This window comes from Achroia grisella, unplaced genomic scaffold (genome assembly GCF_030625045.1).
Source record: "Achroia grisella isolate CSIRO2021 unplaced genomic scaffold, CSIRO_AGI_Agris_v1 utg1360, whole genome shotgun sequence".
NCBI lineage: Eukaryota > Metazoa > Arthropoda > Insecta > Lepidoptera > Pyralidae > Achroia > Achroia grisella.
This window is the reverse complement of record NW_026712626.1, coordinates 157,391-182,171: the sequence shown is the minus strand read 5'-3', so window position 1 is coordinate 182,171 and position 24,781 is coordinate 157,391. Positions and strand designations below refer to the sequence as shown.

General features: G+C 31.8%; 1 protein-coding gene across 3 annotated transcripts in view; it reads right to left on the bottom strand.

Annotated features, from left to right (window-relative positions):
* The window catches only part of LOC131855352 (serine proteinase stubble), a 30,448-nt gene extending 6,490 nt beyond the window's left edge, over window positions 1–23,958 (bottom strand). For 2 of the 3 annotated variants that reach the window (XM_059206608.1, XM_059206607.1), the window contains exons 1-2: window positions 11,458–12,020; window positions 6,226–6,405 (exon numbers count right to left, since the gene is read on the bottom strand). In XM_059206608.1, the coding sequence (XP_059062591.1) occupies window positions 6,226–6,405; window positions 11,458–11,752 (475 nt within the window). In that variant the 5' untranslated portion in view covers window positions 11,753–12,020. Of the gene's footprint in view, window positions 1–6,225; window positions 6,406–11,457; window positions 12,021–23,510 lie in introns of those variants that run through there. The other variant, XM_059206606.1, reaches the window with a different exon arrangement.
* Between the last annotated feature and the right edge of the window lie 823 nt (window positions 23,959–24,781).

The window sequence follows — 24,781 nt, the reverse complement described above, 5'->3', positions numbered from 1 at the left end:
AAAAAATGTTTTGTTTTTTGTTTTGTATATGTATATTTATCAGTTGTCTAGTACTCATCACTAGCTCTGCTCGGGACAAGGTAGCACTGTATTAATTGTAAATATCTTTGTAAACTGTGTTCTGTGTGTGTAATACTTAATTATTTGTTTTTGTAAATACATAGAAAACACCTAAACTTTTCGCATAGCGAACACTGATAATCATGAATACAAATTACCACTGCTACTGATTTAATCTTATTGTGTACTTATATTTGACCCTAATAAAGTTGGTGGTTTGTATTCACACGTTTTGACTAGTAAATGTAAACTTACAAGGATTATTTAAAAGAGTAACACACAAGTTTCTTGCTCGTTTTTCTTGTGATGAGACAGCTTTCTGAATGAGTGATAGATTAAAAAGAAATATTATGACTATTCAAAAGTGCTTAAATTAAGTTTATTTGAATAAAGGATTTTCTATTCTATTCTATTCTTACAAAATGTTTGGATCGTGCAAGTAATGAACTCACAACCAGCAGTAAAGTGGAGTGTTAAACGGCTAGACCATTACGTTCGTCTAAATAGGTGAAACAGACAGACCCCACTCAGACAATTTCATATAAAGTCTACAATTAACTATAGAATGGATGATTACCAAATCACCTTAAACGGTTATTACCGTAATTTCGTAATCACGAACATATTTCCGTGTATTTATTACGAATATTACATTTATGTAATGATTGGGCTATCGACGTAACTCAATTCAAAGAAAGTTGATAATAAGCAATGAGCCCGTGCATCGACGGTTTTATGAAGAAAGTGTTTTGAACGGTACATGATCCGGACTACCGGTACCATGTAATTGGTTTGATTGAGGTCATAATCTTCACGACCGTTACTTCAAAACAGGTAGACAGAGGCTGTTTGTATTATACATTCACACAAAATTCTTAAAAACGTAATTTTGAAGTACATTTATTTAAATGAACAACACGCAAGTTTTTTTTGCTCGTTTGTCTTGTAATGAAACTGCGTTTCGACTATATAAAAGTACTTGTGTTAAGTTTATTTGAAGAAGATTATTTCTATTTCGATTATCAATAGTCCTGAATGTAACACTTGATATTACGCTGAATATATTTGACTCTAACGGAGAGATTGTTATATGACTAATTTGGTCTATTATCGGTGTTACCATCACAGGAGAGTTAGTTAAAAATATAAATTGATATAAAGCCTTTAGGTAGTGGCCAGATTCGAAGACTGTCTTTATAGACTGTTTTGTAGCAATCTGCATGTTTTTATGTATATTATGTATGTATTTACAAAAAAAATCTAAGTATTTATACCAGTTGTCTAGTATCCTTAACACAAGCTATACTTACCTTGGGACTAGCTGGCTTTCTGTAAATTGTCCAGGGATATTATGATTACAATAGAATAACAATATGTCACAATATTCCACCAATCTCAATCAATTTATTAAATTACTAGCTGACCTGACTGACCCGTGCAACTTCGCCTGTATCATACTTACTTCACATTTAACATTATAATTCCCCCTTTTTTCCATATCTTTTTAAATTATAGCCTCTGTGTTACTTTGACATATAAGCTATTTTACAGTAACGTTTCATCAAAATCCATTCAGTAGTTTTTGCGTGAAATAGTAAAAAATATCCATCCATTCATCCGTCCATACTCCCAAACTTTCGTGTTTATAATGATAGTATGAAGTAAGATACTTTACATGAATTAAGAAAAGAAGAAATTACATGAAGTCCGAGTTCATATATGAAATAATTTCTGATACTGTAAAAAATAGTAAGTAACTGTTGCCGCGGTTTTACCAGCGTCAAATTTATATCCTACGTATTACCACAGATAACATAATATTACATAGTATTACCTATTCTGATGTATAAGCTGTATTACTGTAAAGTTGCATCTATCCATACATCCATCCATCCATACTCACAAACTTTCGCGTTTATAATATTAGTAAGATCGCAATGAATCCAGTTGTTCGCAATGCAGTTTTAAGTCACAGTTCAAGAGTGCCCTAATGATGCATCAGCAGTTCTACCACCATTATTCGACTGTCCAGACGCCGATAAAACCAAGATTTTACTACCGGTAATCTATAATTAAACTATTGATTATTTATAAATTGTATGTTATTATTTTATATATGTATTGTAACATCCATTCATCTATTCATCCATACTCACAAACTTTCGCGTTTAATATACTAATAAGATTAAACTTTGCTCTATCGACTGTTACTGTTGCTATATTATACAGGGTGTAGGGTATATATGAAATTAACTTTCTATACCATCCGTACCATACTATTGTGTTAACGGTCCAATGGTTGTGACATAATTGTCACTTTCTCTACAGTTTCTCCAAATCACGTTCATCAATTGAATCTAGTCTTAGGTCACTAGTGTTAGGTACAATAGTCATTACTAGAAATTTATTCGATTTATATTAATTTGTTTAATTCCGCTACAATTTTGAAGGCCTTAATGATATAGCGGTTTAGCACACAGCTTTACTTCCGGTGGTCGCGGGTTCGATTCTTATTTATTTATAGCCTTTATACTGAATGTGAAGTTAATGTTGTTTTTGTTAAAAGCCTCGGTTCGTCAGCTTGTTCTAAGATCTAGGCCTCCTCCAATAGACTCCATGCTCTTCTGTCTAACGGTTTTCTTCTCCAGGTTGGTCCCACCACTGCCCTTATCTCTTCGGTTCGATTCTTAGCACGGTGCAAACATTTGTATTCATGAGTATGATTGTATATATCGGTCAGGGTGTTTTGTATATTATGTATGTATTTACAGTAAAAATGTATCTAATTATTTTTATCAGTGCTCTGGTACGCCTAACTCGATGAATTCGATGGACACCTGCGACTAATCAAACAAGGCATCGAATTCATACTTGACCCTATAGTGGACGATGGTTAGGGTCATCCGAATCTCACCAGGGAGGCATTAGGGTCCCTATTCCCTGCACGCCTAGATTAAAAAATCCCTTCTATGGGAACAATGCCGGTGGTCTCGGAGAATGCATATGCGGTCCCATGGCTACGGCGATATGTTTGAGAAGGAATAGTCGTCAGGTTTTTTGGCCGATAATAATCCGGCAGTTCCCATCTGACCCCTAAACCGATTGGCCTCTATAAAGATTTTCCTGACGTTAAAAAAAAAGGTACCGAGGTAGAGAAGTACCTCTGATGCGTTATTATCAGGGGTACTTCTCTACGACATCTTAGTCTCATGAAATGGTTACGTAGGGTGGTATTACCGATGTGACATCTGTGGGGTTGATCATGTATATAAGTGTGGTTGTTGCGGCGTTAGCATGGAGTTGACCAAAGCGATACCTTACAAATCCAGCAATAGGACCACACCCCCTTACTAGTAATCCCTTCCCCCACCCCCCCAAATTGCTTGTATCGTATATATTATATCGTATCGTACCATAGAAACACTCGTGAAAGTGTAAACGTGTTACGAAATAACGGTAAGAGAATTTGATTATGAATGGTGTACAACTCCGGAAATAAGTGTACGTAATTATTCGTCTTGGAGCAATCAGTGCGTGAACTTGGTTGGTGTTGGTTGCGGGCTTGTAGCGATAGGAAACCGTGACATACAATGCACAATTAACACTATTGTTATAATGCACAAAGTTGAATATAAATCTAGCTGAACAGATTGAATGGGAACACTGACTAGCAAAGAGGATTCCACTTTTAAATTAAAATAAGAATAATACGCTAATTCGTTATTAATTTTATTAAACACCAAAACGTGCCTCCATCCTCTCTCTGTGCTAAAATTTTATTTAAATTTTTACTATTCAAATATATTTAATATATATATCGTATATCTAATATATAAAATTCTCATGTCAAAGAGTTTCAAATTTGACAAAATTTGTAACAATAAATTTTAATTATGATGAATTTTAGCCTTACATTCCATCCCTATGATGGAATTTAAATGAGTGCAGATATTAAATTCTAGCTCCTAAACGTCTACACACTTTTCACGAATGCAATTCTTATACTTATGTCTTACATTACAACTCTACTAATGAGCGACTCGAATTTCAAATCTAAATGTTTAAAAAAAATATAGAAAGCAACATTTAAAACCGCACAAAATATTCCTTTGGTCAATGTTGAAAAGAAAAAAAAGAGCTCGTCATCACTTATCACTTGTACTGATCGGAGAGAGCGTTAACTGACGTATCATGTCATAACAATACTCATTGTCACTACCTTAATGTCACTACTTAATGGATCTATATTATTTTGTTTAATTCCGCTACAATTAGCATGTATGTGATCACGAATATTCGGTGCGGAAACTTGACTACCGTTATGACCTTCTCTAATGGTGATCAAATTCCGACACGTGTTTCGCCTCTGAACGAGGCATCATCAGGCATTGAATAGAGTTCAGATATAGCTTGGAAGCCTAGTATTGACTGTTCGGCGACTAACCGCGCGCTATTGTAGCGTAAACAATACAATACAAATACATTTAATACTGAAATGGACTTCCGCAAAATAATACCTAATTCGATAGAATAAATACTCATTGACGATTTATTTCATTGTCAATGAGTATTTATTTTATCAATAAATATATTAATTAATAAATACTTAGTTTATTTAATTGTCAATAAGTATTTAATTTACAACAAATACTCATTGATAGTTTATTGTCAATGAGTATTTATTTTATCGATTATATTTATAAATATTATTTTACACGTTTTACATTTCAAATGTATATGTAGGGTATATGTTTGACTGTGTGACTTTAGTTTGATGGTCTCGGTAGTTTAGCAGTTTAGCACACTGCTTTTCTACCGATGGTAGCGGGTTTGATCGCACGATATAAACATTTGTATACATGAATATGATAGTCTATATCGGTTTAAGTGTTTTCTATTTATATTATGTATGTATTTAGAAAAAATGTATTAAATTATTCAATTAGTTGTTTAGTACCTATAAGCTCTGCTTAAATTAGGGCTACATGGCGCTGTGTGGAGAATTGGTCAGGTTTATATTATAAACACGAAAGTTTGTGAGTATGGATGGATGGATGTTTGTTCTTATTTTACGCAAAAACTACTGAATGGATTTTGATGAAACTGTACAGTAATATAGCTTATACATCAGAAAAAAATATTATCTATAATTTTAAAAAATATTATGTAAATGGGGCGAAATATAATGATAAATGTCAAGTAAGTGTAATGCAGATTAAGTTGCGCGACTCAGCCAGTTATGATATAAATCTAATAGAAATTGTATCTTTGTTGGAATCTGTATGTCTTGTGTTTGAGCAGAAACTGACTCCTGATATAAAAGTACACTTTTTAGTTTAGGAGTTAGGATCTCATGTAACTCATGTATATTTAAGGTTGAGGAAAGATATTAGCATTACTATTTATTGTGAGTATATATGTATATGTAATTGTGGGGTATATGAAATAATGTACATTAAATACAAAAACCACAGGTTTGAATATTAACTACGGTTATTATTAGACACGTAAAGGAAACCCTGTAAAATATTAAACAAATATTACAAACATATCTGTGGAACAGAATGACTTAGATACGTACCTAATTATTGAGCAAATAAACACTATGTTGTGTAGGTTAGCATTGCTTTTCTGAGAACGAAGTCTGAATTGAATGTATGCAATCCCCGATTTTTTTGAGAGGAAAATGTTAATAGAGGCCCATCCGCTTAAGGCATGGGACCAGGCCATGAGAACGCATTCGGAATGGCCAAAGACTCAAGCATGTGTCCCATCGAAAGGACCTCAAAGACAGGGATTAGCCTCTTGACACACCTTTAGACCGTAATGCCACCCTGGTGAACTTTGGATAGTGATGTATTATTAAATAAAAAAAAGTGCTAAGATATTTTCATACAAAATATACGAGTATATTCTTCTAAGTAATGCGCCGGATTAATTTATAGGTATACTTCTTAATTTATTCACATTGTATTACATTAAAAGCTAAGGCACAAAGCATATTCAGTAATATACAACACGAGTTTTCCCGCCCAAAAAACCGATCATTCTGTTCCACAGTACATAAAAGACCATAGATTAAACACAAATTAAACCATAGACAAACAAATTTCGTTCCACTGAATCAACAAATCACGAATTAGAGCATAGATAAAATAAACTTACTGGCATTGTGGACTACTGGCGCTAGTTCGCTGGGTCTTTCGGTAGTGTCTCTGTCGACACAGCATGCCCAGATCATACCACCTGAGCATAAATCTAGCGGTTTCCCGCCACCCAGCACGCATGATATGCTGAGTCCGCATGCGTACCTCACACCGCGGTAACGACACGTTTGCGGGATCACTGAAATAAAAAAATAAAAAAAGTTGAAAGAAATGAAATTATATTTATTAGATAGATGCATAAACACAAGACACTATATAAATTGAACATAAACAATAAAGCACTAAATAAAGAACTAAGCAAAAACTTACTAATACGAATACATTAATAAAAATACCAAAAAAAGACGATATGGTTTTACGCTTTTACTATATTGTATGTAGTGTATGAAATATATACGAGCGTGCGTGTTTATGTGTGATGGATCAGCCTTATAACTCATGGGCAAGAGAAATAGTTTACGGTATATTCTCAGAATATACACACAAAGTTTCATAAAAATTGGTATAGCTGTTTTGAAGGACACTATGGACACGAAAATTTTATATGTAAAGAGATTCATTCACCTGCACGAATCTGTCTGTCTGTCTTACCCATTAAAGCCAGCCTCAAAGCAGCTTCTTTAAACATATGTTTCGATTGGAGGGTGAGATATGCAAAGAAAAGGTAGCTGGAGGCAATTAATATAAAAAAATACATATTTGTCGTCTGTTTTTTACCTTTAGTAAACGATTTAACCTATCTTGATTAAATTTAACGTGAGTATATATTATACCAAGGAAAAACAACATATCTTTTGTCTTAAACAGAAATCTCGGGAAATAGTTCTAAAATACCTATACTAGTTTTTTTAGAACAGTACATATATTTTTCATGTAACAATACATTGTTTGCAAATATTATTAGAAAGTGGTTTTACTAAAAATGTTTATTTGGCATACATTGCCCTGATATGTATATTCATTATTATTTTTTACGAACATACATAATGGCCTAGAGAATCTAAAAACCCGGTCAACCATACCGCGCTAGTGTCACAAAAATATACTTTTTTTATGTAATTTACATGGTAAACAAGCTGACAGCCCACCTGATGGTAAACGGTAATCATCGTCTATATATGCACATGAACAGCACTATAAACATTACATTATTATGTGATACCTATGATACCACATGGGTGTTGTTATTTCAGAGGACTAGGATGGCATGTCTCTTATCCTTTAATTTCACTGCCTAATGCTATTTTGGTTGAAGGATGGCTTCAACCAAAATAGCTTAGAAAGACACCTTCATGAAGGAAGACTACTGGCCGTGTAGTAGTTGTGTAGTACCACTACCGTGGCAGATTGCCATAATGATTGTGGTGACCACAAAGTGTACATTAACATTTTATTATCCTATTAATATTATAAATGCGAAAGTTTGTAAGTATGGATGTTTGTTACTCTTTCACGCAAAAACTACTGATCGGATTTCGATGAAACTTTACAGTAATATAGCTTATGCATCAAAATAACACATAGGCTATATTTTATATTGAAATTTAACGCGGGTGAAACGCAGGCACTGCTTGTTTTCTATACGTTAGTCCTTAAAATATAATATGGGCATGGGCCCATATTGTTGTATAATAATATTAAGTTAGCTGAATCAAATAAAAATAAATCAAGCTACTTAGTTACTAAAATAAGTGAGACCTACATAGACACACGACTTCTTAGAGTCAGAGAGAGTTAAGTCACAAATGTAGTTGATATTGGTAAAATTTTAACTCAAGACCTTGCGCTCATGTCGGAATATTAAATTACTAATTATTTATTTATTTATGAACAATGTAAATTGTGTTTAATTGTTCCTATTAGGTTATCATAAAGAATGTGATTAATCATTTTACATATTCGTCTTCACTACTCTCTCAAAATTAAAAAAATATCTTTATTCATGTAAATTCTTAATAGGGGTAGTATTAACAATCAGGTTGTTGTATATGTATACACAGGTAGTATATTGTAATAAATGTTAATTACAGATTTAACAATTAAGAACATGACATAGAATATCTGCAGAATAATTTTTTTTATTGTGTTTTTTATTTTCAGCTCAAAACGTTGTAGCGTTGCGGCTATCACTTCACCACTGTAGCGTTATATATGATGTGATGAAGTGTCGCTACTATATATATTTGTTTGTTGTACATTAGTAAGTTTATTAGATAGTGTGCTACATGGCTTATTAGTAGAGTTCATTCGACGCGGAGTCGGGATATACTCTTTTTATATTGAACTTAAATCTTTGTTAGTAGAGACGTAAACTAATGGTACAACGTCATACGCCAGAGAATTACAACTTTTCAAATTCAAAAATGCTTCAATGTAAGTTTATTTGAATAAATGATTTTCTATGTACACTTGTATGTTCAAATTGTATTGACTCTTATGTACAACTTAATTATGTAACACAACCTATAACTGCAATAAATATTATTATATTATTATTATTGTATTCTTTCGGAGAGCAGTCACAGTGGCGGTCATCTGTAGTAGTATCGAGTGTTACATAAAAGTATTGTAATAATGTTATCGACATGCTATTCCTCCAATAGCATGTCTGTAACATAGAGAGTAAACGTACACGCACATACGCGGAGAAAATGATGTAAACCAGTTCAGTAACCGTCATAACGTCTCACATCTGCATTTTTATGCATGGCAATGAAATTACGCTTGTGTACTTATTTTTAAACTATTTTATGTTTTGATTGCACTGAAAATAAAATGTTACAATAATGAAAACGAGATGATAATTATTATTTGTTTATTCACAAATAATAATAATCTAGGACAATTCAGACAGCGCTACCTAGTAGTTATGGGTACTAGACTGATATACATACTTAAATACTTTAACAAATTAATAAACTACTGAGTTTATTTAACTACCATCATTAGATTATCCAACGAAAGTACGCGATACACTATACTCACGGTATCCGGACATCTATTGACTAATGCTACGGAACTTCATTTAAACTTATTTACCACTGGATTTCCAGTTGAAATTGGGCTATGTTTAATTTAATAAAAATAAAATAGAATTACTTGTGTTTTCTGGCAATAATATTTGCACAAGGTAGACATTTGTTTTATATAATTGGACTTTTTAATGTAATTCGAATGGTAAATAAGCTGATGGCACCCCAAATGGTAACCATCAACTGTATCAATACAAAGCACATCGGACATCATGTTATCATGTGAGACTTATGATACCACTCATGTATTGCCATTTCAGAGGACTAAGATGGCATGCCTCTGTTAATATCACTGCCCAACTTAAAATCAATTAAACCAAAATGCAGCTTACTTAAAAAGCTTAAAGCAAGCTGCTTGGCTGCTAAAATAGGTGAGACTGAGGTACTTACACACACGAGTTTGTACAGTGAGCGAAAGTTAGTCAAGTATATAAATTGACATATGTATTAAGTGTCTTAATATCGGTTAAATTTGAAACCTTGTGCTCAAGTCAGAGATGTCATGCTGGCAAGATATCATGCCCTGTAATTTCACTGTCAAACAGTTGGTTACTGAAATAGGTGAAACTGAGTTACCCATGCAGACAAGTTTTTACAAGGTCTACCTCTGCTGACATTAACTTTGAATAACTTATAGTTAGTTACGTGTATCTAATTACATAAGTGTAACAGTTAAGAACGTAACTTACGCAACAATCATTATAAAATAACTAAAAATTCAAATCAGTTTATGATTCATTAATGATAAAAGTATGCGAGAATCGATAATGAATGATGACATAATTGTGATGATTAATACGGATTTGTTGTTATGGTTGATGATGATTTTTTAAAAATAAAAAGTTTAAAAATAACTATTGGTACACAAGTCTGAGTGTACACGCTGGCGGGCACCAGTGAATGATGATAGTCTGATGATGAATCAGACTCTTTTATGGATGATAATGGAATGTACCCGCCTGCATTAACAGTTTACGCTAGCAGGGCACCAGTGGAGGATGATAAGATGAACATGAGGTCAGGTCAGTTAGCCCATCCTGGCAAAATAACCAGGAATTTATTACGATGATCTTGAGAAGGAACGCGTGGAGGTCAACCTGACATGGTACATTGCTAGCAATGTGGTTATTATTACACATTATTGACACTTTCCTTCCCCCAAGATGAATCAGGTTAGTTAACCCATCGTAGTAAATTCACTATGGTCTTGAGGAGCGTCCGCGTGGGAGTCTGTCTTGTAGGTAGCTGGAGGGGTCAAATGTCCTATATTCTATGGACACATACAGTGTCCGACTTTCACTTTTCAAAAATGAAGTTTGGAACAAGAATTGTTTGTACGAACAGAATCCAATGGCACTCAGTTCTCTGTCCACCCCATAAGTATAACGAGCTGATAGATACATAATATAGGATTAAAAGTAAGAAGGAATACATTTTATACGTATATCTTCATAATAACAATTACAAACGGGGTAATTAGAGGCAGTAATAACTAATGTAATAAATGATATCTGACTTGCACATATTAGACTGAGAATATTTGAATACAATGTGACATGGGGTGAGTTTACCGCCGTTTTAATCAGAACCGCAGAGTTAATCAGAAATTCAAATTAACACACAAAGTTTTGCTCTCACCCATATTTGAATTTACGACCTTTAAGACGTAAATCGGAACACTATATAATTATAGTCATTTCAATTGTATTAAATATCAAATATTTAATATTTATAACGGCGAACGACGACCTCAGTAGGCTAGCGGTTTAGCACACCGACTTACTTCTGAAAGCGCGAGTTCTATTCTTCGCACGACACAAACATTTATATTCATGATTATAATTATTCGTGGTGTGGGTATTTTTTATGTATATTATGTATTTATTTATAGAAAGAAAAGTATCTATTTATATATATCAGTTGTCTACTACCTATAACACACATATGCTTAACTTGAGACTAGATGGCACTGTGTGCGTTGTCCTGAGATATTATTATTATTAAAAAAAACTGTTTTTAAATTAATTAACACTAAGTTAGATGGACGAATATGTGGAAGAAATATTAACACTGAGTGTTTAGGTATTATCCAAATTTGAACTTACGACCTTTAAGACTATAATAAGTTAAACACTAAGTATTGAATATCATATTTCTTTTTTTAGAACTTATAACTTGGTTTAAATATAGAAACTTACTTTTACCCAATAAATCCATTATGGAGTCATCTTCCTGCGACGACGACGAACTATATGAGTTGTGATGGTATCCCTTCCTTCTTCCTAATGCATCTAGAAGTAATATATCCTTCTCTTGTTCATTAGCCGGCCTTCTTCTATCTGATGGTAACTCTTCTTTTAATTCTAAATCGTCTTGTAACGTCAAAACATCATTCTCCGTCCCCGAAGACAACACTACCACTATCACAGAAAATAACAAAAGAGTTCTGAACACCACAAAACCGCGCGCGATTCTAAATTTAAAATCGGCCATTTTTAAAAAGTTTTTATTTTTTTATCGTAATAAACGCGCCGGCCAGTCTGTCACTTTTAATCACGTTCCGTTCACACATTTTTGTAATTAACAACAATTCGTTGCGCACATTTTTTTAAACTTTTTTTTTAATACATTTGTTTTTGTTTCGTCGAGACGACCATTCGCGGGAAGTTGGAAATCGGAAGTAAACGGCGACTGAGGTGCTATCCGTTCCTTTTCACTTTTCGTTAGGGTTCCACGAGTTTATTATATCATTTTCCTTAGATGATTTGTGTATTTTTGTTTTGCTAGAATTATGTTTTTTTTTTAATTTATATTCCTCTGAAATAGAATTAAAATCGATTAAGTAATTATGTATAACAATAATAAATTTATTTTTATTTCATATTATAGATAATATACTGTTATAATGACGAAAATATGTCTGTATGTCTGTTACGTTTTTAATACAATTTGGGGTGAAGATAGATTGCATTGCGAAAATTGATATTACACTTTCTTTTCTCTCGAAATAATGAGATGAAGACGCGGAAAATATAACAAGTATTTATGTATTCGGAACCATCTTAGTTATTTTTTTATATGTATTGTACATAGTAAGACAATGACCATAATACCATACAATGACCGTCGGTCTATGATCGTGTGCGTGATGTGTAAATACGATTTTAACGACTTACAACTAACACGTGCTTCGTTAATTTGTCTAATTATACATCAAATTTATATTAAATTATATATGGAATAACATATCTTGATACTTTTTAAATAAATTATACTAATTAACATTTGAAATAAATTTTTATTTTATTTTTTATATGTAAACATTTTATATACCATTATATAACTTTATGAAATGTTGCATATCTATATGCAACATTTCATAAAGATATCCAAAATTAATCTTTTTCAAATTAAAGTTATCCAAAATAAAGTTATTGTAAATTGTATAGAAACAACTTAAAAAGGTTTTAACATTAAGGTCGATTTAAAAAAAATGAGTCAATGATGTTTACTTTTATGCGTCTGATATTATATATATTATATAATAATTATCAACTGATTCTCTATTTTCATATGCATTATATTTATAAAACAAAAATTATAGATATAATGTCTATCAGCTATTTAATATTCATATTATAACTCATATTTATTTCGAAGTAGATGGGGCCACTTAACTTAAACTATTGTAATTTGTTTAATACAATATTCAGTTAAAGTTATTAGCAAACTACGTAAATTAGTTAAAAAAGCTTATAATCTTTAGAAAATCGACTTTATAATCTTCAATATATTCAAAGTTAATATCAGATATTATATCCCATTTTAGACCTTAAGGCATTAAAATACTGGAGAAAATTATAGAAATATGGAAATTTCCATTTCACCTCGTATTCTGTACTGGTTTTATCAACAAGGATATTAAACATTGCGAAGATAAAATTTTAATAAATCACATTAAAGTACCAAGACGTGATAGTCGGTGTACGAATAAGGCGACGACTTTCGCCATAGCTTTCCAAAACAAGGGCTATCGCTCGAAAAAAGTGGTAAGCGCCATCCGTTGTAAGAGAATTTGCAACCTATAATCATTAGTAACACAGTTCAATTTCCATCTACCACTACAGACCTATATAACATTTTATGTTGTGTTACAGTAAATGTTTTTGCAAAATTAAGTTTTAAATGCTAGTGGTTAGTGTATATATTTGTATGCGATTGTGTACGGGAAGGATGTAATTTGCTCCCAGTGTACCAAGTCTGCTTTCTTCACACTAATGGCATTGGATAAGGTTAATAATTTCAAGTTATTGGACAGTTGCGTAAATTACGTGACAAATGCGATTTTGATAGGGCTTCAATGCCTGAAAGCGGGTCAATTTGTTCAAATTAAATTGTTTTGTTTAAAATTCGTGAATGGAACGAAACGTTGTACTTAAATGTTGCATTGTGTTATTAGCCACGAATTTAACGTTAATTTCTATAAATGAAATAACTTGATTATCAAGATACTGATTAGTAACGAATTATTACTATGTTGAAACTTTTTATACCCGTTTGGTGATAAATAGGCATAAGCCCTGCCTAAAGGCGAACAGGTAAATGCTAAGAGAGCGTAGTTTGTAGCTATATTTCTCGAATTATTTATATATTTTTTTATCCATACTAATATCAATGTTTTTCTTTAGAAACAAAATTTTGAATACAGAGATTAAGCATTGAAATATCATTAATATATATACATATATATTTTTTTTTTCTTTCTATAATAATGACGGCCTTGATGGTCTAGGGGTTTAGCACACCACTTAACTTCCGATTATTACATGTTCGATGCGCACAATACAGCACAGCTTCTGAGATAACACAGATAAAAAATACATTCAAATTCAGAATCTTTTCCATTTTTAATCCAGCTGTTAAAGCATTATGTCTCGTGGTCGTGAGCCACCAAATATTCTTACGTGACTGGAATCACGATGCCATAGACAAGCAGAAATGAAACCGAGAGTAATGCTAAACGGAACGTGACCGTATCGTTTGACAGCTCATCTTTCCCGCCTTCTCACTTTCATTATCACGATCGAACTCGCCGTCGATATTTACAGTTTTCGCGGCGTTTCGCGTACCCCAGTGGTCATAGACAATTTATAGTACATTTGAATTATATATTTTTTAATTCCGTTTCATTATTTCGAATTATATAAATTTATTTTTGTAATTCAAATAGTAACTTCTAACGTTGAGATAAAATCACTATGAACGTGTAAGATTTTGTTGTATAACCCTATAGTTTTGCCTTTTCTACATTATATCTAATAGATTTCTACTTTACATTTGTGTCTGTGTAAATCTTCTTTTCTATTTTCATCACGGTGAATTATTGAAACTTTTCGTTGTGCTTTAAATTTATATAATGTGTAAAAAAAAAGTTTTGTATGATGCGTGTTTACGTATATTAGGGACTGTAGATTGAAATATATGTATTTAAAATTGTATTTGAAGAAGAAGAAGAATAATAACATTTATAGACAACCATTACATTCACTACTAAAGACTATTATTTATTTCTAATAAAAATAATAAAGTAAAAAAGTGTGACTATTCAGAAGTACTTAAATTTAAATTTATTTTATTTGAATAAACATTATATAAATGTGTATCCTATATTATTAATCTTTTACGCATAATTACCGGATGAAGTATTAATACGAAAGAAATTGGATACAGAGATAGATCTTATTTACCTTTTTTAACTGAAATTTGACAAGCAACGCCTCGAGGTATAGTATGTTTTTAAATCTGTGAAAATCCATATTTATTATTACGGATCTTTATATTTACTGGTAATTGAAATCAGATCATTTTAGTACCGGTTATTAACTACACCGTAAATTTTTAGTGAAAGTTATGGCTTTGTTTTTTTTTAACCATCAAAAGAATGTTTTAATAGTACTTGCGTGTTATATTCACTTATAAATCATTGCTTATATTATAATTATAACGCAATTATTTTAGAAGTTAGACTAAAACATGTAATTTAGCAAAGAAAAATCCTCAAAATTGATTACAGGCCTTTATCGTTTTTACCAGACTATTTGAAACTAGAATGGGTATCATAAGTGAAGCGGACGTATTTCATGTACCTAATGAATGAGAGGTTTATGTGAAACTATAATTGCAGTGGGAAGATCCGTCATACTCGTGAATGGGTGCTGATTGTGACTGGTCTGTTCAGGTTACGAATACTGATTAGACTATTTGCTTTTGTAATAGCATAGGCTGGTGGTTACTATATTATTTATTAGGGTCATTTATATATACATATCATAACTAAATCCAGGATAATATGTGTATAAAACATATAGATAAAAAAACATTTGTTATAAAAAGCCCCGCCAAAATAAAGAGGTACAATTTTTGAATTAAGAACACGCCTATTTAAATCATAGACCTCATACCCTATTTTTATTTTATCACGACTGCGTCTTGGCCGTTTTGTGTTAAACAGAACGTAACTAAATCATAATGCATGCGCAATACTCATCTCCATAGGCAATTTCGTAAGATGCGTTGCAATAAAAAAAAATAAACAAAGACATGTGATTTTGTAAATAGAATTATTGTCTATGCGAAAACCGGATGTGACGATGTACGTGACAGTTGTAGGTCTTGATGTTTCGACAGTGTCAGTAGTTTTATGTGTTTAGTATTTGATGGCCTCGGTGATCTAGCGGATTAGTACGCCGTTTTACTTCCAATAGGCGCGGGTTCGATTCTTCACACGGTGCAAACATTTATATGCAGGAATATGATTATTTTTATCGATCTGGGTATTTTCTATGTATGTATTTTAAAAAAAGTTATATATTTATATCAGTTGTCTTGTACCCATAACAAAAGTTCTGCTTACCGTGGGACTAGATGGCGCTGTGTTAATTATTCAAGGTTATTTATTATTTATTAGTACACGAGAATTGTTTTTTTAATTAATGATAATGGAATGCTGCACCCGTCTGCGCTAACGGTTGACGCTGGCGAAGTCCTAGTGGAGGATGATAGGATGAACATGAAGTCAGGTGAATTAGTCCATCGAATCAAATATATCGGAAATTGACATCTGACAATGACTTCCAGAGGTGACTTCGTGGAGGTCGACTTGTCATGTGGACACTATATCCTTATTACTATACTCCATATGTAGGTATATGGCATACAGTAACAGCACAATGTTATACTATTATAATAATGAGTTGAGTAATGAGAGCTGAGTTTCTTGTCAGATATTCTTAGCTCGAAATCTCTCCGAACTGACGACAGATTTTGACATATCATAAAGAGTCTGTAAGACACCTACACGAATAAATATGTTTTTATTTTGATATGATTTGATTTGATTGAATAATATCCCTAGATACCTCACATAGCAACATCTATAGCCACTGATAGAAATACTTAAAAGCATTTTTTGTAAATACATACATAGAAAACACTTAATCGATGTTGTGGTGAATTCAAGATAGAAATAGAAATTGAACACTTGTCATGACCACATTTCGCTCGGTATATTTGAATCTAACATATCAGATGGCCGAACTATAGCAGTCTCTCGGACAAATTTGTTTTGTACTAGAAATTAAATTATTACATATAGACTTTGAAAAAATCATTCACACATATATATATATATATATAAAATTTTGTAAATAATCATTGCTTCATTCATACATTCAAAAATGTAGAAAAGGAGACAACCATATTTAGGCTGTCTTATTTGTGCTGTTCGTACCTAATATACTTATGTATATATTCTACTATTTCACTCGTAACTCTCTACCTACCCTGTAAGGGATCTGATGTGAAGATATATAGTATCTGATTACTAGTGGTGGTCTGTGGTCAATTATAGTGTGATATACTATTGAAACATGGTCTAAATAATTAAAAATCATACAGAATTACTAACTACTAAATAAATATAAAAATAATGAAGTTTTTATTGTATATAATATATGTACTGTATTATTTACATAATTAAATAAGTATCTATCAAATATTCTAAATATTTAGAATATACAACAGAGCGCGTTGAAGTCTTTTACAAAGAATCTGATTCAGGGAATTATATAACGTCACATCGTATGTGTTTGTTTCATTAATTTAAAATATTTTAGGCAATAAACAACAATAATTTTATATCTAAAAAAACAATAGATTTCTATTGGTATATTAAATACCTATCATTTAAATACATTAACTGCCTAAAGGAAGTTAGGACGTATTTATAGTATTTATACTATAATTCTTTAATAAGAGAAATCACGAGATTATTATCACGTTTTATTATTTTTATTGAGACTGCGAAGTTCAGTCCGTAACTTTTCTTAACTATCCGTATAAATAATAACCGCGTCGAATTAAAAAAAAACTATATTTTTAAAGAGTTTATTTTTTTAAATTTCCTTTACAAATTACGATATCACGCACACGATCATTTTTACAACTTACCAGTAATAGAAAAAAAAAAGAATAATTTTTAAATAAAGCACACATTCACCTCTGAACTTCCAATTTCAAAACTATCATTGTTTGTTTTTTAATCAGTGCGTTCGATTTTTAAAACACGCGCTTCAGAATTTAGCCGCGCCGCGACACTGTCGCGTTTCGTGTGACAAACTCTGACGACGAGCGTGTGGGGTAGCAAACATTTCACTTTCGTCAAACACTTATTAGTAATATGTTAATTATTTTTCTGATCGTAAATCAAAAATTATGAGTTAATTGCGTGATTTATGACTATTAATATTGAAATTTTACATATTGTGATGTTTGTTTTTGTTGATTTCTTATTATTTTTGTTATGATATTAATTAAGCAATAGGCATATACCCTAATTTTGTATGTTTAAAAAGAATATTGTACTAAATAAATAAACTTTCACTTTAGCTTTATCAGTACCCTTTATTAGAAAAATATTCATCATTTTTACTTGCAAAATGCAAATGTACATTGAGGTACCACTTTAAGAATGAATTGGCACAAAAATGACGTTTATAATCAGTAATATACTTAACTAACGGATCCGCGCAACTTCAGCTGTGCGGAATTGCTTTTTATGCTTGTTTCGAAAACCAGATACAAAACAGTGTTCGTAAAGAATATACGTGCCACTGTAAATAACTGTAGTAAAGATAGACATTGTTATATATATAGGTAATCTCAATAGCATGTTTGTAAAAGTTTTTGACTTCCGATCGTCTTGTTTGACTCTGTTATCTTTCCTCTAGTAATATGTTATACGATAATCTTATTTGTGATCAACATATAAAAATTAAAGTTTGTTGGTGTCCAAAATTGTTGTATAAAATCTTGTTGTTTTAAATATCTGTTATTTGTCTATGTATGTTCGCATTTCCAAGAGATTGATTGGCTGAGATTACTATAGGATTAAGTTTACCTTTTATACCGTATTTAATTGATCAATAAATTAAATTTAATTAAAGGAATGAACTGTTTAGCTCCCCTACTAGTCGCGGCGCCAGAGAGAGGTCTTGCGAGAGCGACGGGAAAGCGCCGGTTTTACTTTTAATTTTTATATTTAGAACGTCGCCGGCACTATACGCATCTAGATTTGTGGATTAGCACGAGATTTACATAATATTGTTTTTTACCGCAACATAGAGAATGTAAAGTGGCCAGTTACAATTATTAATGATAATGAACTTAACTTTAATCGACTTTTAAAAGGAGTATGTATATTTTGATGACATGAATTTTGACAGCCTCGGTGGTTTAGCGATTGTGGGTTCGATTCTTCGCACGGTATAAACATTTGTATTCATGAGTATTATTGTGTCGGTCTGGGTGTTTTCTATATATGCATTTACGAATAAAATATGTATCAGATATCTAGTACCCATAACACAAGCTCTGCTTACCGTGGGACAAGAGAGGCTAGGTTAATTGTCCAGGGTCATTTTATTTATTTCATTTAAAATATGAATTTTGTATCTGTGTATTATTACATAAAGAAATAACATTATGTTACATTGTCGGTCACGTCTGAAGGTTGTAGAGAAAGCAATGCTCACTTTTGGCCCCTTGTAAAGGTTGGTTCACATTATTTATTTATTAAAGGAAAACCAGGGGTATACTATATATATATATATATATATATATGTTGACACAATTTATAAAACATACTATGTCACTAACAGGCTAGTGTTAAATTCAACAACATTACATATAAAGACAACACAAATCGAGATTCCAAAGTGTTAAGAAAAGAATAATATTGTAGTAGCAAATTATAATTTAACAATTATAGAAAGGCCGCAGTGGTCTAGTGGTTTAACACACCGCTTCACTTCTGATAGTCACGTGTTCGATTCCTCGCACGGTGCATACATTTATATTCATAGATATGATTGTTTCTATCTGTCTCGGTGTTTTCTATGTATACCTTGTGTGTACTTACAATAAAATATTTCTATCACTTCTCATAACACAAGCTCTGCTTGGCTTGATGTCGCTAATTGTCCAGATTTTCGTTATTATTTTTAACTACGTAAAAAATGTAGGCAAATTAAAAATCTCCCTGTTTTGAAGTAGGTTCGATTAATAAGAGTTACCAGTATGAAGGCATCATTACTATTTACAAATAAAGCATGACGGGTAGCCGGATGCGGCTTTCACTGTACACGGCCTTATGTCGTAACCTTATGAAACGGGCACAACATAACAATTGTTGTGTTGTTGTAAGAACAACACAACAACACGTAACTAACATTTTATATTTCTAAAAATTTTAATATGTAATAAGCTAGTCTTAAGCTAAACAGAGCATGTGTTATGGGTACTGGACAGCTGATATAAATACATACATACTTTTATTCAAATACATATATTAAAAAACCCTCATTGAGACATTACATACTCACGAAAACAAAGAAACATAGTGCGAGGAATTGTACTCGCAACCACCAGAAGCAAGGCGGTGTGCTAACCCGCTAGACCACCGAGGTCGTCAAAATAATAATAATTCAGGACAATTAACACAACGCCATCTAGATTTAGAATAGAAAATAATTTATTGACCCTTTTAACACATATACATCCTGACGAACTCTGTGTGTCGGTTTGGCACATCGCTTTCCGATATTCGCATGTTTGATTCCTCGTGTAGTACAAATATTTGTATTCAAGAGAAGGATTGCTTGTGTGTGCTATTTTCTATGTATAATATGTATTGTAAAAATCTATTCTATTCTATTATTTTAAATATCTATAAGTATTTATTTCAGTTGTCTAGTATACATAACACAAACTCTGCTTAGCTTGGTCTTAGTGGCGTTCTGTAAATAGTTTATTGAGTAAAAATTTAAAAAAATACAATAGGAATAAAATAAAAAAATCGAACATCATAGAGTCAATATGGACCAGAACTCAGAATAATATTAAAAATATGGTTTTCAGCGCTGATTTTTAGGATGGCCCACTCTAAATTCAGACAAAACTGTGTAAGTTTTGTGCGAATATAGTATAACCCGTACATACTAATTATAATATATCTATACATATAAATAAAATTGGAGTATTTGTTTGTAATATTGAAATAACCGTTTTTTACTACATGTGTATGAATATAAATACGGTACATACACCAAAATAACATTTTTTACAATTTTTGTCTGTCCGTCTGTCTGTTTGTTTGTTCCGGCTAATTTCTGAAATGGCTGCACTAATTTTGACGGGAGTTTTATTGGCAGGTAGCTGATGTAATAAGGAGTAACTTAGGCTACTTTTATTATAGAAAAATAAAGTTAAATTCCACGCGTACGAAGTCGCGGGAACAGCTAGTATATAATATAAAGTCACTATTAGTATATATAATAAAAAGTGTTCTTATTGTGCACGTTCAGATGTCAAGAAATTAATACTAAACTAATTATATCATTTACATAACTTAATTATACAACTACAACCTAAAATTAAAAAGATTTGAAAATATAATGCAATAACTAAAATATATTATTAAAAGGGATCCCTTTAGACAAGGTTCCGAAGATACTGGCAGCGTTCCCTCTTTGAATAGCTAGACTAATTCTTTGTCCAAGGTAGCTGCCAGCCCTTCGGTCTTCTGTGATGTCGACTAACCTTTTCGTTATTTCTTTGAAAAGTCTTATAGCGCTAGGACCCCACGGACCAAGAGTCTCGACACCGAATGGGACAAAATCATATTCGGAGCCTAGACCCCTGTATTTGTATATAAAAATATATTCACTAAAATATTATAACAGGATTAGATGAATGGTTAGTTTTCCGGAATAACAAGGCATATCACATTATAACGTGTTATCCATGGTCCTGTTCATGTATATAGACAATTACCGCTTACCATCAGGTGGACGGTCAGCATGTTAGGCATTCTGATTACATAAAAAAAAATATAAGTGGTTTTATTTTCCATTGAACACTAATTGATGTACCATTCAATATATAAACTACAGTTAAACCTATGAATATATAATTTAACGTTTAATATTCATAACTGGCAATAAGACACTGGGAAATGTAATTCAAATACTCACTACTCTACCAGTACCTCTTTTTTCTTTTATTAAAAGCCTCTTAGCCTTGTGTTTTACGACTACGACTTCCAGATCGTAAGGTCGTGAGTTCGAAATTAGTTAATACCAAATAGTTTGTTTACTCATTTATATTTCTAGGTAAACTAAGTTCCAGTAACTGGGAGAAGGGTATTATTAGTAATGGGCACTAATGACCATATTGTTAACGATACACCTTGTCAGGATGACTTCCAGTCGCTTTCGCGCTTTGCTTTCCCTGAAAACCTGGTTCTCTCTTAAAACCTGGTTAATCCTTAGTGAATTTCTTGCAATAGTCTAACTAACTTGCCCTCCAACTGCTCATCTTTTCATCTCCACCAGATTGTAGAGAGATATCGCTTGTATACCTCTCGCTCCCACTTCTTTGATCGCATATAAATTAACCAGTTGCTTATTCGGTAATTCATTGATGAATAGAATTTTTTTAATCTAAATATATATGTGGGATTATCGCGGGTGAGTCTTAAAATCGTCTTTACATCGTCTTACGTCGTTCTCTCTACTCCCTCAATTTTTTTTTAAATAAAACTATAATAAAAATAAAATGTATAAATCCTCCATCCACATAGGTATATAACTCAAAGGTGACTGACATAGTGATCTATCAAGGCACAGTCCAAACCACTGGACGGATCGGGCTGAAATTTGGCATGCAGGTAGATGTTATGACGTAGGCATCCGCTAAGAAAGGATTTTGAGTAATTCTACCTCAAGGGGATAGAATAGGGGATGAAACTTAGTCAATTTCAAACCGATCGAGCTGAGACTTTGCATGCATAAAGCTACTATGACGTAGGCATCCCCTAAGAAAGGATTTTGATGAATTACACCCTTAAGACGATAAATTAACGCGAACATAGCCGCGGGCAAAAGCTACTTTTGAACATATAAGGGTAGTTCTGTAATATTATTTTATTGTTTAAATAATTTCGTTTAGTAGTATAAAGTAGTACCAAATAGTCCATTAGGTCTTATTACGAAACTTAACCTAAAATTGAACCAAATACCAAATTTGGCCATCATTCTAAAGTTCTCACGAACAATTACTGAGAGAAGAAAGACAGAATTGATTTATTTATTTCTGTTATCATACAACTGTGCGTCATACAACCTTTTACTACAGAAGTTATTAGAAAATTCATTCTGTATTTAAGGCGAATTTAAGTCAAGAACTAAATAAATAAAACAGTACTAGATTATAAAAATATACCTCTGTTATATGTTCATATGACAAATACTCTGCTTAATCTAAAAGGCATGTACTCGACTCCATTTTATACACTCATAAAAAAAGAAAACAAATATATTTTACTTAATTTAAATTCTTCTAAGTAAAACCGGCAATATGCATATATTGTTTTACTTAGAGGAATTAAATGATGCCGCATGGTGTTAAGGCCGATAAATGTACTGTACTTTGTATTGTTTGCAAATAAATAAATAAAATATATATAAGATATAGTCTTGTTCGATATTTGAAACTAATATTTTGTGCAATAAAACAAAAATGAAACAATTGGCAAAGTCCGTAACATAGGAATTCCAATATAATTTAATTTAGATTCAAAAATCGAAAAAATACAGAGAAAAAAAACAGATTTTTTAAAAATATAGGTACTTACATCCCAATTCATCAAAAAACTTCGACTTGTGTCCACTCAAGTCTTTCAATTCATGTTTATCATTTGTATCAGTGTCACCGGTCACTTTATCACTTAATTTAGTCACATGCACATCACTAACTAAGTTCTGTAACGTAACAGGTATTTGTGGTTTACTAGCCGATTTGTATTTCAAGTTTTTCAACTGTCCATTGTCATCGAGCACAGTAATTTCCTCAAAATGGTTCACAATATCTGCTTTTTTACCTATATTCTTTAAAATATCCGTTTTATATTTATTTTCACTCAAAAGTCTTGTCAAAACTGCACCCTTGTCAAGTAACAGGTTTTTCGTTTCATGTACATTGGTATTCACAATATCATTGTCTGAATCGATATCTTCACATCTAATAAGATTATTCAACAGTAACAATAAGATCACTTTTGTGAATAAAACTATATTATTCATAATTGTTTTGGCTTATTAATCACTAGTATTTTATTGTTATTTCAAAAATAACAGTTACACTTTACCGCTTCACACCTTTGTCATTTAAAAACAATAACGTTCTATTTTTAAATTTAGTTTTTATTCGCGTTGGACAAAGGAAATATTCCGTAAAGTTTTATTTAAACGAGTGTCATCGTTTTTAACTAGGTTTTGGTAGAAAAGCGAAAGTGATTGGATCTGCGCCCGCGACGACGCAAGACGACCACTCGAGTGACGAAAATCGATCTCTTAAACGACTAGTTCGGAGAAATGGGTTTACATAACGTTACACGTCCGGTTTGGCTCGAAATAATTTTGTATTTAGTGCATTTGTTTATTTTAACCTCCATACAATAATACCGGCTTTATACATATTTGTTGAATTAAAAAAAAAACGACAATTAGTTTAATTTAATTAATAATTTTCAGTGACTTTTTAAAAATATTTCTACTAATAATAACCTTTTAATATTAAAATCTAAAACGTCAAAGAAGTTACATATATTATTTTAAAATAAAAATTAAATATCTAAATTTCTTAACTTACATTCAATGATAAAACATAGAGTTTCTAAAATGTCCATAAAATGAACATGTTTGAAACTGTACACTCTATATTTTGTATTTCAATATCTCAATAGATATTGAAATACAAAATATAGAGTTTCGAAATAGAACATACTAATATATTACAATACATGTAATATATTAGTATGTTCTATTTCGAAACTAAAGAATAATTCTGAAGAAGAGTTTCTAAATTATTAAATAAAAATAATAACAATAATATTATGGATTTATA